The sequence below is a fragment of the Telmatherina bonti genome, assembly GCF_933228915.1.
Source record: "Telmatherina bonti genome assembly, chromosome: 5".
In the NCBI taxonomy this organism is placed as follows: Eukaryota; Metazoa; Chordata; class Actinopteri; order Atheriniformes; family Telmatherinidae; genus Telmatherina; species Telmatherina bonti.
The window spans coordinates 20,742,077-20,760,322 of NC_136623.1; the positions used below are offsets into that span (position 1 = coordinate 20,742,077).

Consider the following 18,246-nt stretch of genomic DNA (forward strand, 5'->3'; position numbering starts at 1 on the left):
GGACTAATCTTAAACCTGGCTGCAGTTGAAAGTTTTCGACAATTGTTCGCATCACCTGCGTATGTCAGTCAACTTGGCAGCTGCCCTACTGAAGAGAAAGTGACTTCGGGCTGTTAATTGGCCGATTTGGATGAGAAAAGGCGGGATCAAAGCGAAGGCTGACTGTGATTGGACAAGAAGTGCGTGGATCATTAAGTTCAGGAGGCACGTCTGAAGTTCTGAGTTGGATGGGGAGACTGACGTGCCTGCATTTTCTGACATATGCTCTGAGATCATAAGTAAAGTACCAGACCACGGTAAGAGCTACTTGAATGTCGATGTAGCTTATATACGTTTATTTAAAATATTGTTATATAAAGCAGCGACGTCAGACATGTTGGTCTTTTTTCTTCGTGTCGTTTGACGCTTTCCTGGTCGCACAGTTAAAGTGGATAATACTTTCTAACAACAAATGTCTTGTAGTAACTTGATGCAATTTAAAGCAGTTTGAACATTTACAGGTTTTTCATTACGTTTTTCAAAGACAAAAACCAATGCAAGTTATTATTGTGTTTCGGTGTGAACTTTTAATCTTTCTGAGTCCGTCTTCGTGACATTTCCTGTCTAACTCACTGAAACCAGTCTCTGCAAAGTGACTGACATGGCTGCTGCGCTGGTGATGCTGCGTATGAAAATTTGCGATGAAGTTTTGTTTAAAACCTCATTACTATAGTTTATTTTCCTAAACTTTTTTTTTTTCCAAGCCTCATTACTGTAGTTTATTTTCCTGACCATTTTTGGTATGTTTCGAAGCAGAGACCAGGAACCAGTTGCAACTGTGTGTATGCTTAGGAAAAAAAAAAGGCATGTGCTGTTTTCTCTGCACTTTTGACACTTGACCTTTGTACACGTTTACATACATACATTTACATACATGCATGCTTTTGATACAAGGTTTTTTTTTTAGGTTTTTTTTTATGTGAAATACAAAATGGCACTACTGTATGATGTATTGACAGATTAAATTGGATATTACTACTAAAGTTTAGGTAATAAAACCTCACAGGATGTTTTCCTCTCCCCGAAAAGCTCTGGTTTTGTGGTGCATGTCAAGTAATCCTTTTATGTGTCCTTTTGAATTCATTGCTTTCTCTGTTGCGTTCCCTTTGGCCATCTTATGCATGCTCCCTCTTTCTGTCTCTAGTCAATCTCATGGTAGCTATATTTAGCTGGCATCTATTTAAACCATTCCACTATATGCTCCACAATGCTCCTTGGGCCCCAGGATAGATTTAGTAGACTTCTCTTGGGAGTCACTCGATTAGGAGACCTAAATTGCATAGCTGGGAGAGAATTGAATTTGGAGAGTGAAGTGTGTCATTATCCAGCCAATGTACCAGTAGTATTAAGCAAAGTTCCTAATTGTATTTGTCTTCATGGAACAAAATCAGATAAACAATGAATATTCATCTTGGATTAAGTTGTCCTTTGAAGTTAAAAAAGTGCTTTAGTGGCTTTTAATAACTTGAAACCTAAATCAAAGTGAACTACTGATCATCAAATCATTTGTAATGTAGGTGTCTTTTTCATGGAGTCTGCAGTTGCCAAATACAGTTGAAGAACGGTGGATTGTAAATATCTACTGAACAGACTAAGAACTTTGAAATGGACAGCCCATTGAGCTGCCTGTATCTCCAGAATAGTGCAGGCCTTAGTTACCCATGTGTGTGCCAAAACATTTTTCAGCTAGTCAAAAGCCAGGGTGCATACAACCTCCACAGCACACACAAACTACTAATGAAGAACTGAATGCTCCCAGGCAGTGAAACTTCCTGCCCACATACACACACACAGACACTCTAACAAAATGTTAGTAACACATTACAGTATGTTCTTTATTAGTAGAATGGGTGAGGCTGAATAGAAGAGACTGGTATTCAAATCCAAGTGTAAACAGAGGATGTAAATTTCTTGACGTTGCCGGGCTCACAACTACTGTTGCCCTAATTGTAAACCAGTGGTACCTTTTTATTATCTGTGAGTTCAGCAAATGAACCAAATAGAATTTTTCCCCACTACAGCTTTAAATTAGACTTTATGTGGTTGAAAACCACACACAGCTTTGACTAAGCTATTAAAAAAGAAAAAAAAGGATAGAGGTGCAAAGAGCCTTCCTGACTATTAAGTCACAAAAAGTTCTTCTGACTCAGTTTTGTGTTGCAGAAGACAGGGAAAGCCTCCAGGGGCCATGTCTGGAGGCACGGGTTCGAACAACAGCTGGACCATCCTTACTTCTGAGGTATCATCACTTTCTAAAGAACATAGAAATATGTGGACTGCTATGGATGACCTCATTTATTTAAAATTTGTTATTTTCCAAGAGAGAGGTCCTTGTCCTAATTGATTTTCCTTTTGGGTCACCTGAATATGAATTAGGTTTCTGTCATAAATCTGTCTTTGTTTTTACTGTAACAAGTTCTCAGGCACTGCTTTTAAGTTTTAAATACACACATTCACACATTCGCTACCTAATTAAAAGGAATTTTTAGGGTAGACATTGTTGAATAGGGTCATTGTAGATATGTTTGCAGAATAACTTCAGCTCTTATTGTAGTCATATTTAAATGATAGTGTGTGTTCTGCTTCTGACTGCTTGTCATAGGAAACCGTTGCTGAAACCCTTAGGCCTTTTGCAGCAGGAACGGAGCAGCATGAAGACAGCTGTACAGCTGCAGCAGGTATATCTGGTCATTGTGGAATTGTTTACTGTATGCCCAATAAAATATATCTATATAATATACACTGCTCAAAAATAAGGGAACACTAAAATAACACATTGTAGATCTGAATTAATGAAATATTTTAATTAAATACTGTCAACAAAATCACACAAAAATTATCAATGAAAATTAAATGTATTGACCCATGAAGGTCTGGATTTGGAGTTATACTCTAAATTAAAGTGGAAAAACACACTAGTCTGATCCAACTTTGATGTAATGTCCTTTAAACAAGTCAAAATGAGGCTCAGTAGTGTGTGTGACCTCCGCATGCCTGTATGACCTCCCTACAATGCCTGGGCATGCTCCTAATGAGACAGTGGATGATCTCCTCCCAGACCTGGACTAAAACATCCACCAACTCCTGGACAGTCTGTGGTGCAACTTGACGTTGGTGGATGGAGCGAGACATGATGTCCCAGATGTACTCAATTGGATTCAGGTCTGGGGAACGGGTGGGCCCGTCCATAACATCAATGCCTTCGTGTTGCAGGAACTGCTGACACACTCCAGCCACATGAGGTCTAGCATTGTCTTGCATTAGGATGAAACCCAGGGCCAACCACACCAGCATATGGTCCCACAAGGGGTCTGAGGATCTCATCTCGGTACCTAATGGCAGTCAGGCTACCTCTGGCGAGCACATGGAGGGCTGTGTGGCTCTCCAAAGAAATGCCACCCCACACCATTACTGACCCACTGCCAAACCAGTCATGCTGGAGGATGTTGCAGGCAGCAGAACGTTCTCCACGGCGTCTCCAGACTCTGTCATGTCTGTCACATGTGCTCAGTGTGAACCTGCTAGCTGTGAAGAGCACAGGGCGCCAGTGGTGAATTTGCCAATCTTGGTGTTCTCTGGCAAATCCCAAACATCCTGCACGGTGTTGGGCTGTAAGCACAACCCCCACCTGTGGACGTCGGGCCCTCATACCACCTCATGGAGTCTGTTTCTGATTGTTTGAACAGACACGTGCACATTTGTGGCTTGCTGGAGCTCATTTTGCAGGGCTCTGGCAGTGCTCCTCCTGTTCCTCCTTGCACAAAGAAGGAGGTAGCGGTCCTGCTGCTGGGTTGATGCCCTCCCACGGCCTCCTCCATGTCTCCTGCTGTACTGGCCTGTCTCCTGGTAGCACCTCCATGCTCTGGACACTACGCTGAGATACACAGCAAACCTTTTTGCCACAGCTCGCATTGATGTGCCATCCTGGATGAGCTGCACTACGTGAGCCAAGTGTGTGGGTTGTAGACTCCGTCTCATGCTACCACGAGAGTGAAAGCACCGCCAGCATTCAAAAGTGACCAAAACATCAGCCAGAAAGCATCGGAACTGAGAAGTGGTCTGTGGTCACCACCTGCAGAACCACTCCTTTATTGGGTGTGTCTTGCCAATTGCCTATAATTTCCACCTGTTGTCTATTTCATTTGCACAGCGTGTGAAATTGTAAATCAGTGTTGGTTCCTAAGTGGACAGTTTGATTTCACAGACTTGTGGTTGACTTGGAGTTACATTGTGTTGTTTAAGTGTTCCCCTTTTTTTTTAAGCAGTGTATATTTCTAATGCAGCTGTGAGTGAAGTGTTAAGTTTCAAGTCTGTTCTGTTCCTCCTTCTCCTTTTTATTAAGCGGTCACCAATACATATTTCTGCTCTTAAGCACAAGTATCTTGGATCTAACTTTTATTCAAACACAGCTGTCTATGGAATGGCCAATGATACATTTTTTGTGACAGTCATTTGTTTCAATAAAGATAATAAAAACTAGAGGATATCAAACATTTGTCCAACAAAGAGAGGCTAGGCGGCTAAACTTTGCTGTTAGTTTGCCAACAAAGATGTAGTAGTGCTGCAGGTTTAGGACCACAGTGCCAGCACTTGTGTATGACCCAAAAATCTGCATAGAACCCAGTGCAAGTGGTTTTGTCATGCTACAAAGCCATATAGAGATGTCCGATTTAACACCACATACTGAAAAGACCCAAAATGGATTTGAACATTGAAACGAACCCATGGTATCTATGGTAATACAAACAAAATATGAGTCCCAGAAATGTGGAAAAACAATCAGGTTTAAGTCATTTTAACATGATAATTTAAATGTAGTCTTAGCTGTAGGTGTATAAATTCCTCTTGTCTTCAGGACTGTTTGGACCATTTCTGCAACAGCTAACTGTGTGTTAGCTTTTTTTCTCTCTCTCTTTTTCCTCTTTAGAGTCTTTTGTTCTCTTTTTCACAGAGTCGGTGAATGCAAACATTTAGATTAATGTTTTCCTTGAACCTGATCTTGCTTAGACAATTTCTTTGTTTCTCTAAAGAAAAAATTCATCTATGTTGACAAATACCTGCAGCTACATAGTGAAAAAAATACAGGCACTTTCTATAAAAAATACTCAAACTCAGGCTACAATATGAAAAGTCAGGCATTTAGTGTACAACTGCATGACAATTAATTTCTTTCCTGAACATATTTTTTGTTTGCATCACCAAATTCTTATGAATTGTGAATTACAATGTTCTGTTTCACCCCCATTCTTCATGATGCTTCTGTCCACTTTATCAGGTGCTGGTATCATGAGTCACAGTCATTCCATTTTCGAGTGACGGCTGAAAAATGTTGAACTGCTGTCCTAAATGCTTCATCTACTGTGTCTGTATTTGATGATCCAGGTTCTGGAGAGAACAGCCAGCCTGCAAATGGTGCAGAGTCTGCAGAAAGGCTCCCCGTGGAGGACTACCTAGTAAGACAGCATACAAATCACGCTCTATTATATAATAGTACCAGTTGTCATGTGCTTTGGCTGACTATGTATGCACGAGTAACCAGTGAAAGTATCAGGCTATTTTTTTTTATTTCATAATTACCTTGTGATTTGAAAGATTGCTCATTTTTACGTTGCCAACAGATGCACGTTAAATGCATAGCTGGGAGGAACGCTAGAATCTGATTGTTCCTTTATTTCCAGTGGCAGCACAGCTTTAATGTGTCATTAATGTGCAAGTCACATTTGGAAAGCCTTGATTTTAGCTATGTTTAGCTAAAGTTTACTATGATTATAGCTGTATTTTGTAAAATATAATACAAATACACTTTTATTTTTTAATGAACAGTTTTATCAATGTGCCCAAAACATCTGTTGGTATAGCAACATTTTAATGATTATCTTTTTGTATTCAGGTATCAGAAGAGACTGCAGATCATAGTGGAGACTTAAGCTCAGATCTACTCTCCTCTGTGCCCGCTGATGTTGCTCAAACAGCCATTCCTCCTTTGGAAGCAACCAGGTCCGTGGTCCACAGCGATGAAGAAGTCAGCCTCGCAGAAAGCCTTCCTGAGGGTGCAGCCCAGTTCAGCCCTGGCCCTGATTCATCCTCCGACTCTTACACCCTTCTAACTCCATCCTCCAATGAGCCCCCAGCCTCACTGCTCAGCAAAGAGACTCTTGCAGGTGCAGAGTTTACACAGGAGGAAACTCTGCATCTGCAAAATGGGGATGAGCTGCACCTACAGGGAGAGGAGTCAGATCAGGATCCAAGGACAAGTGACTTAAGAAAACAGACAGGTAGGAGCAGCACAAAGAAGACCATGGTCTGGTCAGTGTTTCACAAAAACAATTACAGCAAAAACACAGATTATATCATGTGTGTGTTATGTTCATGACAGTTTATGACAAAAAAGATCATCATATATCGTAACTATATTATCATTTTTCTTTTCTTTTATTTTGAGACTGTTATTTGTACCGTCTGTGTCTGAAGTACACTTGGTGGACCTGCAGGTTAAGGACTTGTTCAGTAACTGGGCCAGGAGAAATGCTGTGGTCAGTACGAGGAGGGGAGCATGACTAAATAGAGAAACCTTTAGTTGCATGGCACTCTGCAGAAGTAAATCAGCTTCAGTGGAAATGAGAGCTTTTTTTTTTTTTTTTTAAGTCTGACTCTGCAGCTGTCTGTATGGCTACAGCATGAACCAATTGGATTTCTGTTGCTCTGTACTGCTTTACAACTAGAGCTTAGCATCAGCAAGTTCTGCAGGTAGTGGTTTCTATTCAGCAGTAAAATTAGATTCAGATAGTTTGGATTATTTATTTTATTTTAGGTTTTTTCCTTTTTTTTTTTTTTTTTTTTTTTTTTTTTTGCTCATGATTGAAGTTTTTCTTTATTTTTGCAGTTTGAATAAATATAAAGAGTGTCCTTGAAACAGATCAACCAGTGTACCACATAGAGCAGAGTATAAACTGAAATCTGGCTTTTCATGAGAGGTTTTGTTGGTGTAACTGCAGTGCCATACATGCTGTGGTATCAAAAATAACATGCAGGTGAAAAACAAAATTATGACCAAAAATGTTTTGCAACTGGCCAGTCAGCTAAAACTGCCAAATGGATATGAGAAAAAAACCATTCATTGTTTTATACAGTTTGAAATGAGAAGAGAGCTACATGTTGCAAATATGGATAATACAATTTATCAGTGTAATCTGCTGTTATAGTGTCAAGCTGCATTAGATGTTTTTATTTGTAAAGCTGTATCACTATTTAATCTTTTATTCCCGATACAGCCCAGATCCCATCATGAGCAAACTGAGCTGTAGATTTGGATTTAAGTTGAACAAATTTGTAGACAAAGTATTGGTATACTTAAAATGCTTTTTACACCGTTTGGGTCAGTCTGCTGTGTGGCAGCAGTATGTTTAGCTGACAGTATAACAGTGAACTAGGTCAAGCTGTTGTTTTTCCTTTTTATTATGTCAAAAATCAGACTGCTGGCTAACTGTCAATCTTAGTAACCATTTTTGAGTCTCCTGATGTTGTTTGATAATTATGTGATATGAATGAAGATGCAGACGGATGTGAATGGCTAACACTGGCTGATGGTTGGCACAATTCAAATGCATTTTATAACTCGTAAAAAAAAATCCTGTCAATTGTTTATTGCCATTTTGTGAAAAAGTAGCAACTTTGAATCTCTGTTCCATATAAAAAATAATGGTCTGTAAATCTAATTTATGAATTCTTAATTATTCATGAAAGAGTCATTCTTATCTAAAGAGGACACAGATCCCGAGCAACATGTAGTACAGACTTTTGTCAATGATATCAAAATAAAATGCATGCTTTGTTAGCTTTACAGCTAATTTAGCATGTCACGTAAAAAAAGAACTTGTGCTTTTCTTGTTGGGATCAAATAGTTGACCAGTGAGAGTTAGTGGTATTTGGAGGAGGTGCATCTTAACACTATAGACTGAAAAGGGGAAGAAGTGCGGCAGCAATGTTCAGTGTGATGAGAAATGATTTCTTCCCCCAAATGCACTGCAAAGATAAAGCTATGAACCTCATTATTCTTTAAAAGGTCAAATAACGATTATTTGGTTCTTGCACTGCTCCAGATTCTCTTGTGGATGAAGAAGTTATTGAGGAGAAGACAGTTCAGACAGGAGAGCAGGGAGAATCAGAGGAGCGGAGGAAGAGGTCTCTCTTAGCAGCTCTGGAGCAGATTGGAAGAAGAGAGGAGGAAGAGGAAGAGGTCGAAGAATTTCAAGTGTCGCAGCGAGAAAATGACAGCGGATTCTCAGTCAACAAGTGCATCCTGGGTGCTGTTATCCTGTTAGGTCTGGGCACCATCTTTTTCTCAGGTAAGCATTGCCTCTGATTTGTTAAAAAATAGCAATCATAATTTTATTTTAAATTAATTTAAAGTATTTCAGAGTAGAAACAATGAACTAGATGTAGGTGCTCTGAGACTGAGGTGTATTATACCTGCAGGTGTCTTCATGGACCTGGATGAGGGTAGGTTTTTTTTTTTTCATGTTTTCATGTGTGAATTAATTGATATATTCTTGGCATGACAGAGACATTGCATGGATTTCAATATTGGAGTCACTTGTAGAGACTAGATTAATTTCCCTTCTCTGCAAGGCATGTATCACATCACAATGCAAACAATGAATTTTGAAAAAACCAAAAAGGCCTCCCTCTTTGCGCTTAGCGTGTAACCTTTGGACACTGGATTTGGGGTGGAACCCTCCAAGCATGTGTTTTAGCATCTGTGGTCTGAACTCCCTCCTTTGACCAGTTTATTATACCAGGAGGGTATCTGATCACTGGCGGGGCATAGATGTTAATTGCCTGGGTCTTGTTCTTACCATTGAGCTGACTTCACAGAGTTCTTGCTTCTCGAGGCTGCAAGAACAAGAAAAAACGTCTTGTTCGGCAGGTCCATACATACTACACGAGAAGCACGTCTGCAGCAGGGAGGGATCACTGCTGGGGGCAGATGTCTGCTTTATGTGCAATGAACCTGGTTGTTACCTCCGTCGAGGAGGTTGTTTTCAAGATGTATAAATATTTCAAGAGTTGTTGCAAATGTAAAAATGAAGAACGGATTAAATTCTGGTGGTGATCAGGATCACCGTTTGGATCCAGGAATGTTTTATAAGGATTCTTAAACATTGTGCTTGGCAGAGGTTTCCGCTCTCCGAGTTTCTAGTTTCATATTTAACGAGCAGCTTCGTCCGCGGCAGGGCGGGTTGTGCACGCGGCTGGGTCTGAGGGTTTTATTGCCACATGTAAAAATGTTCCTACTTTCTCACCACCTCGATAAGCTGTTTTATCAAAACAATCCGTTTTGATAAAAAAACAGAAAAAGTTCTGCCAGCCCGGTGTGTCAAGAACTGTCCTCAAACACGTCCGCGAGAACAAAATGACGTCATTTTCTTCTCGGAGCCTCGAGAACAAGAAAAAAGTTCTCGCTTCTCGTGGAGTATGTAACAGGCTTTACTGGTTGCCATTTGCTTGTGGTATGCCAAGGTACTTGTAGCTCTCTTCAGCATCTGTTGTTCTGCCCTGTGGGACAAGTGTCTTGTGCATGGACTACCTTCCTTTGTGTTTATTTGTGCCATAAGGTGCTGATGGAGTGAAGTTACCGTATTTTCCGGGCTATTAGCCGCTTCCCTATAAAAGCCGCACCTGCTCTATTTTTAAAAAAAACGATAATAAAAAAATACATAGGCCGCACCTTAGTACAGGCCGCAGAATTCATAACAGTGCCTTCTAACACGGCAGCAACTTTGCTGGTTAAAACGGAACAGAACCAATAGAACATAATCAGTATTTACTTAACTTAATTTCTCCTGCGTCACTTTAATCATCTTCGCTGAAACCCATAAAGTCGTCTTCTTCAGTGTCGGAGTTGAACAATCTCATCAGCGCTTCGTCACATCTGTCCCCGTCTGCCTCGCTCTCAGTGTCACTTTCTTCCTCCGGTGAAGTTCGCTCTGAAGGTGCAGCGTTCTCACGTAGCAGTCCTGCCTTTCTGAACCCGTTGGTGATGGTGGATTCTTTCACAGCACTCCACGCTGTTAGGATCCACTGACAGACATCCGAAAAGGACGCTTTTCGCATGCGGCCGGTTTTTGTGAATGACTTATCCCCGCTCGTCATCCAAGTCTCCCACTCGATTCGGAGTGCTGCTTTAAATGCCCGGTTCAAACTGAGGTCAAGTGGCTGCAAATACTTTGTTGTACCTCCAGGAATCACAGTTGGAATTGAGTTTGTTTTCTTGATCGCCTCTTTTACAGAATCTGTGACGTGGGCTCTCATGCTGTCCAAAACAAGCAGTGCTTTTTTCTGGTGAAAAAATCCTCCGAGGCGCTTGCTGTAGCACTCTCTTAACCATTCCTTCATTATTCCTTCCATCATCCACCCTTTGGCATTAACTTTGACCACTACGCCTCTCGGTAGTTGTTCTTTAGGCATAGTTAGGCGCTTAAAAATCACCATAGGTGGAAGTTTTTGTCCGGATGCCGTGCATGCCAGCACGCAGGTGAAGTGCGTCCTCTCGTGACCTGTTGTTTTCAACAACACGGAGGATGCACCAGCCTTGTTAACCGTCTTGGTCAGAGGCAGATCAAATGTCAGAGGTACTTCATCCATGTTTATTATCTCGTCTGGTCCAATGGAGTGCTCTTGTATCTTACTTTCAACGAATGTGCAGAAGTTTTTAATCTTTTCCTGATAGTCAGGGGGGAGTTGCTGGCAGAGAGTGGTCCGTGCCCTGATGGACAGGTTTTTACGTCTCATGAATCTGAAACACCATGACGGCCCCGCTTTGAAATCTTCAATATTCATTTCGCGCGCTATTGTTTTAGCTTTAAGTCGGATCTGAACAGTAGATACACCTCTGCCACCGGCTCTCTGTATGTTCACCCAGTCCTCCAGGACATTTTCAAGTTCAGGCCACCTGCTTTTTTGTCCTCTGAAAGATTTCCTTGACTTTTTGCATTTCATGAGCTCTTCCCTCTGTCTCCTCCAGCGTCTCACCATACATTCATTGATGCCAAGCTTGCGTGCAGCCGCGCGGTTTCCTTCCTCGATAGCAATATCAATGGCCTTCAACTTAAAACTTGCATCATACGAACTTCTTCGTGTGGGTTCCATAATGAAGGGGCAAGAATTCGAAAATAATTAATAGTTGGTAATTCTTCGTCCGTGTTCTATCTACTAGCTAAAGAAAAAAGTAACGTATGCTTCTTTGCTTTATTTTTCTTTAGTTTTGATTCTAATTCCGGTTAGCGCGCCCCTAGCGGTGGAAGAAAAAAAACACAGAATAGCCGCACCTTTTCATAAGCCGCATGGTTCAAAACATATGAAAAAAGTAGCGGCTAATAGCCCGGAAAATACGGTAGTTGTTTTTTGGGTTTTTTTTTTTTTTTTTTTGGTTTTTTTAACCAGTAGGCATGAATCATGTCCAGAAGAACTGGTAACATGTTCTTCATACCTGAGATGCTTTGCTGGATATCTGCCAATTTAATGGTAACTGGGCCTTGTTCATGGAGGGAGCACTAGTCCATTAATGGTTCTTCTAACCACTGGGTTTCACTTTATCGTGATGCTTTTTTTTCCCCAAATGTTTTTTTTTTTTGTTTTTTTTGTTTTTTTTTTGTTTTTTAAGTATTGTTCAGTCTCAAGCCTTGGTGGCATTACCCTGCCACTGGGAGAACACTTTAGCTGGGTTAACTGAAAACAACTGGTTCCTTTCCTGGGCTTCTTTCACTTGTGTATCTTCTCAGTCATGCAGCCAATGCTCTGAGTCTTTGTTTGGCAGTTTCTAGAAGCCTCAGGTATGGACATCTGGGTGCACCTATAGTATACCCTTTTGTAGTTGTACCTTTCTGGATTTTTGACAGTTGAATAATAATCACTCTCAGAGTTGATTTTGGCTTCCAACCTCCTTCTCCCTTTAATTGTGGTTCTTCATTTATTTATATATAAATGAATATATACATATATATATTTCTGAGTGTTTAATGAAACAAAGCCTTTACTTGGAGGTTTGGAGGTTTATTATGCACATCAACATTAATATTTGCATATGGATTTGCAGAGAGTGACTATGCTACAAGGGAGCTGAAAGAGACACCAGGACAGCAGGTCAGTGTGATGTCTGCATGTTTTGCATACACATTTTACATGGCAGTGAGTGCTACTGCATGAATATTTAGTTTGATGTGAGAGACAACGGAGTGCAGAAGCGGCATTATAGCTATCCACTGCCAACTCTGCTACTTTGATCTTTTTTGTCCTCTACCCTCTACCCTTCCATCGTCACATATTTTCTGTTCTCAGCCTGTCAGTCTGATGGGAATAAGTTATCTCCAATCCACTGGATGTCTTTTACTCTGTGTGTGTGTGTGTGTGTGTGTGTGTGTGTGTGTGTGTGTGTGTGTGTGTGTGTGTGTGTGTGTGTGTGTGTGTGTGTGTGTGTGTGTGTGTGTGTGTGTGTGTGTGTGTGTGTGCGCGCGCGCAATTTGTTGACAGGAGTGGCTTAATACCGACGGCCCTCCCCATCAAGCAGATGCTGACAGTTCAGAGCTCCTAAATAAGTTAGCTAAAGAGAACCAGCAGATTTCTCTGCTACAAGCCCAACTTCAGGTGTGACTCCATTCTGTCTATTACTTCTATTCTCGCTTGTGTTTTACATATACAGTACATATATTGCACAAATGCATATCTTTGCGTAAATGTGTCAGTGAGTGTGTAATTTTCTCATGGGGACCCTCTTCCTCCTGTTCTTGTTCTTTAACCAGGCACAGAAAGAAGAGCTAAAAGTAGCTAGGGGACAAGCGGGAGAGGGAGTGAAGGAGCGGCTGCACTGGGAGGGGGTGGAGAAGGAAAACAGTAGGTTGAAGACAGAGATGGCATCTCTCCCTGTCCTTCAGAAAGAGAACAACAGAATGAAGAAAGAGCTGGAGTCTGTCCCGGCCCTACAGAAAGAGCTAGAAACACTGAGATCCACTGTGACTGAATTAAAACTCTCCTCAGGTACAGACAAGAGGAATGAAGCAGGAACGGGATGTGGAGAAGAGTTGAAAATGTTTAAGGATATTTGTAGATAAATAGAAAAGGGAAAGTGTAGAATATTATTTTACTTTACCTCTATTATTATTACTCTAACCCACACTTGTCATCCTTCTACTTTTATTAACTTATGTGTCTCTTTCAGCATCCAGTCAGGCAGCCCACACACATGTGAAGTCCTCGACATCGCCCCCCACTGGCCAGCCAGAGGAAGGCAAGGAGAAAACTGCTGGATCTGCAGAGAAACAGGCTGAGACGCTCAGGGATGGGCAGAAAGAGAAAAAAGCTTTTAAGAAGAATAAATATGAAACGGCTGATAAGAAACAGTGGAAAGAGAAAGAAAAATCTATATTGATGGAAGGAGAAAAAAAGGAGCATATAAAGGAGGGTAAAAAAGAATTGAAGAAGGGGAAATATGAAGGAGAAATGTTTGAAAAGAAGAAAGATAAGGAAGTTAAGCAAAAGAAGCACAGTGATAACACAAAACAATGGAAGGAGAATGACTGGAAGAAAACTGGCAAAGGGGATGATGGAAAGCCTTGGAAGGATAAAGAAGGTAGGAGGGAGTGGGCAGAAAAGAGTGAGAAAAAACAATGGAAGGAAAATAAAGAGTGGAAAAAGGAAAATGACAAAATCAATGCAGGCAAACCATGGAGGGATAAAGAAGCGAGAAAAGACTGGCAGGGAGGAAAAGATCATGGCGAGAGGCGCAAGACCAGTGACGCAGGGAAGGAGCAGAAGGGATGGAAGAAAGTGAAAAACAGCTTCAAGGAAAGCGGTGGAGAGACGTGGGAGAGGAGAGACTGGCATGGGAAAGCAGAGAAGAAAGACCTTGACTGGAAGGGGAAAAACATTAAAAATCATGGTACAGAGGGGAAACGTCAGGGAGAAAGGAAGCAGCAGGAAAACGGCAAATTTAATGTTAAACAAAGGTCCGGGAGGGATGAGAGAAAGTTGCAGAATGAGCACGAGTCGAACAGAAATGGGAAACGGGATGAAGAATGGAAGAAGAAGGAAGAGAAGTTGAAAAAGAAAGAGGAGGAAGAGGAGGAATGGAATAAAGGAGGACAGAAAGAGAAAAAGCTGACTGGAGACTGGAAAAAAGACAAATCACACTCACAAAAAAATAGCAATGAGCACAAATTAACAGGTAGCCATCACCACAAAGAAGCACATCTCTATGGAGACGGAAAGCTCCCTCACACACACCGCAGGCCTTCTGTGGGACAGCCTGAATACTGGGCCCAGCAGAGAGATCGCCTCCAGCACGACCCCAGACCACCACAGCAGTGTGACTCTGTGGAGACCTGTGCTAAAGCTGAGCGGCTGCTCCCTGTCCCCTTAACCGACTTTGAAACCATCCTCCAAGGCTATCTTACCAAGGCAGAAGAGGCAGGTGTGGATGATTCTAAAAGAGAGGAGCTGAAAAAGCTCACCACTGAGTTCTTCAAGGATGGGATGTTTGTGCACAACCAGATGAGCTTTCAAGCCTTTGCTGAAGATGTGGGAGATATTCTGGAAGACTTGGTTGAAGGGGAGAATGGGGAAGAGGATGATAGTGACTTAGAGGATGAAATGGAGGGGTTTGAAAGAGAAGTCATGAAAAGGTTTTCATTGCCGGGAGCAGGAGAGAAAGAGGAGAAAATCAAAGGGGAAAGGAGGAAGGAGGGTGTGCAAAGACGTGGCTGATGGAGGCGACAGAATAAAGCTGAGAAGAGTTGGAGCAGATGAGAGTTAACTCAGAGGGAGCACTTCCTTTTTGGCCATAGTTACTTAAAAGTAAACATTTATCACCTGTCACTTGTTTGCAGGATGCCGTATCTTCCCACTTCCATCTGCTTTCCATGTAATCGAACATTTATCTACACACAGTACACGCACCCGCCTTCGTCTCATGAAAAGCTCTTGCACCTGCATCACCTTGCTATGGTTTTTTTTTTTTTTTCCTTCTTCGAGTGATTTTCCCAGAAAAAAACCACATATTTCAGGTTATATATGGCTGAGCAGCTGCAGTTAGTCTGACTGTCTCCTGGTATGAAAGTGATTCCTGTACTGCAGCGTTCTCTTCCTGTGTGTGAGAGATTAAACCTGCAGAGCTGATTTGGTTGCATTGACTGTGACTTGTAGTATTTCTAGTCTTATTTAAACACTACTCCTGCTCCACTGTACCGTGCACTGTCTACTGCCTGTTTACCGATTGGGCCCATACCTAAAGTACACCATGTTTGTGTATTAGTTGAGTCTTAACATCTGGTTAACAAACCCTTTTTCTCAACATGGACTGTTGAGAACATTTAGCAACAGCTTCAAATGATGAAAGAAGTCGGCACTGATTTTTTTTTTTTTTTTTTTTTTTCCTCCACTTTGTACATTTTCCCTCAAAAAGGTATGTTTGATAACCTGCTGAAATATAATTAACTTATAGAGAATGTTATTGTAAAGGAAATTATATGTTGGGCATAAAGGACCTTGACATGTTGATTATGTGTATTTCTATTGCGGTACAGAATTCACATTGTGCACTAAGATGTCCTTAAAAGTTGTTTGCCAATGAATGTAACATTTGTTTAGGGTTTTCTGGTAAAAATATCTAAATGTTTTCCAAAATATTCTCTATGTTTACATGATGATGAGCTAGCTGCTTGTACCTTTGTGGTAGCATAGAGAACTTTGAATGCTAGGATGTTTGCTTCTGTTGCTGTCTAAAGATAATAAATTGAATGCCTCCTTTGTGATGATATAAATTGACTTTTTTCTCTTTTTAACTCATGAGGGATTTTGTCTAGATAACACTGCTAGCATGTGTTGACCTAAATGATAGAAATTCATGCATCCTTAGAACTAAATTAAGATATATTCAATTAGACAAGTTAGACAAAAATATGCCTGGTAATTTATTTCCAGGAGAAAAAAAAAGATGATCTGTTCTGTAAGTGGCAAAAGACTGAAATCTCTTCGCTATTTAATTTTTAGGGTATTTAACCTGAGAAAAAAAAACCTCAGGTAAAAAAAAAAAAATGTCTCTTTCATGAGTGATCTGGAAAGCAGCTCAAATTCTCATTTATAAAATACTACAGAACAAATGGACAAATACTATCGAACGACATAAGAGTAAGTAAACCTTTATCACACCATTCAAAGAAATGATCAAAAAGTGTCACATAAAAAATAAAGAACAATAGATATGTAACGTAAAATACAGGTTGGATTTAAAACATTTTCATTAACGTGATGAATCAGTAAATATACAGCTGACTGTTGACTGAGGTTGACCAAACAAGAGTAAAAAAAGTGGGTGTGTCCATGAGTCCTCTGACTCATCTTAGTGATCTTCATCAAAATAAATATTTACCCATTAACACTGACCAAGGTGAAACTATAAACAGCTCAAAAGTGGAAAGTCTTGAAGAAAGGTAGTATGTAGTAGTATGTAGTAAAAAAAAAAAAAAGTCAACATACTCAAAGCTGGTCTACACTGAAACCTGGTTAAAACACCTTACCTTCTTCCTCTTTTGTTACTCAGTCAGTGTATGATGTGACATGCATTAGTTAATCACTGTCGGCCTCTAACAAAAGATAAAAAGAAAATTGGCTTGGTAAAGTATTTATTTTTGAGTATAAATTGTGTTCTTATCAACACCACATGTGCATTTCTTATAAATGTTTTGTGCTGAATTAAAATGAGAATCAGATCTTTGCTGATAGGAGAGGATGGAGCCTAGCAGTTGATAAATTCACCTTTTGGAGTTTCTTTCACCATGGCGTGCTAAGTCAAATTATTCCATAAGTTCTGTATGTTCATTATTCAATTTTTTAGTTCCTCTTTTGACCTTTTTTTTTCAGATGCTGACATTCTGCTGATTTGGCTCTCTGCTTCCAACACACACAAATGAAGGCACTACATCCTGTTTCTTGTTGCGAATGCAACTGGAGGACACTCATCTTTGCACAGACTTGTGTCTACTTTGCCCGACACTTCCAAGTTTCACATAAGCTTGTTCTGCACAAAAGACTCAGTTTTACTTTAGTGCAAACTGTGTTTTGAAAAGAAACTCCTATCTGAGCCTGAGAACTTTACCTTTTAATTTGCACTGTTAGCTGTAATGTTGCTCATCAGGCTTCTTGTTGATTTATTGATCATTTAAAGCAATCACATAACTATCATATGCAAGAGCTGCACTGCAGCTTTAGTGATCATTTCATGTAAACAAATGTCCATTTATTCATCTAAAATGCTTCTCCGAAGGCCAAATACTGAGACAATAGGCATTCAAGTGTTTAAAAATGTTAAAACAAAACCACACATCCTTACTGTAGGTACATATTCTGCCACAGTAACAGGATATTAATCATAGAGGCGCTTCCAGCTTCGCCCTGTGGAATACCCTGATGCTTTTTGCTTCAAATGGCTCAACAATTTCTGCCCTCTCTGTGAACTATTTACTTTGTGTTAGTTGTTTCTCTATGACAGTCAAGGCACTGGGAGAATTAGATATGACTTTAGGTTGTTCAGATTTTATGTCACAGTGCTGAGATGCAGAACAAGATGTCAGGACACGTGGCTGATAAAGTCAGTCTGCTTGTCAGCCATTAATGCCAGTTGTATAACCTGTCATCAGAGGTCTGGCTAAAATAATCTAAGATTTCTTAAGTGAAACTAAGAGGCATTGTTTGCAAATGGTTTTTGGAACACCAACCATGCAACTAAAATGATTTACTGCTTTGTTTTTGCTCTTTGCTGCTTTTTGCCCATAATGTTGTGGTTAAGTGAAAAAAATAATAAGATGAATAAAAAGCTTCTTTTGGTGTATTGCCAATAACTAAACCTATCATTAGGACATAACATGTTTTGCATACTTCTGGTATATTGACTGTTTTACAGTGATGTGGTATGTTGTGCAGCAAAAGCTTCTTTGTCCAAGACAAATTTCTCCGAAGTGACCCTGAACTTGTTGTTATATGTTTAACCTGTCCTAAACCCAATATTAAAACCCCAAACTCTTTTTTTGTATTTCCAGAATGAAATTAAGCATTCTGTAATCAATAACTCCTTCTAGTTATTTGCTTCAGTTGTGGCTGGAAATACAAACACATCATGGAAAATGTTCAGAACAATGATTTACCTTCTTTACTAGGAGA

The 18,246-nt window shown here is 40.4% G+C and overlaps 1 protein-coding gene across 4 annotated transcripts; it reads left to right on the forward strand.

The window, feature by feature from the left end:
* Positions 1-209: 209 nt before the first annotated feature.
* On the forward strand, positions 210-15,804 carry pbxip1b (pre-B-cell leukemia homeobox interacting protein 1b). Of its 4 annotated transcripts, none has more exons than XM_079240883.1 (11): positions 210-296; positions 2,203-2,278; positions 2,642-2,717; positions 5,422-5,492; positions 5,930-6,314; positions 8,139-8,384; positions 8,515-8,538; positions 12,134-12,180; positions 12,568-12,681; positions 12,837-13,071; positions 13,253-15,804. In XM_079240883.1, exons 2-11 carry the CDS (start codon positions 2,228-2,230, stop codon positions 14,794-14,796), a joined length of 2,793 nt encoding a protein of 930 aa, XP_079097009.1. In that variant the 5' UTR covers positions 210-296; positions 2,203-2,227; the 3' UTR covers positions 14,797-15,804. The 4 variants fall into 4 exon arrangements, with proteins under 4 accessions (XP_079097009.1, XP_079097012.1, XP_079097011.1 ...); XM_079240886.1 differs by having other exon boundaries at positions 12,837-12,927; XM_079240884.1 differs by having other exon boundaries at positions 231-296; positions 2,206-2,278.
* The last annotated feature ends 2,442 nt before the right edge of the window (positions 15,805-18,246 follow it).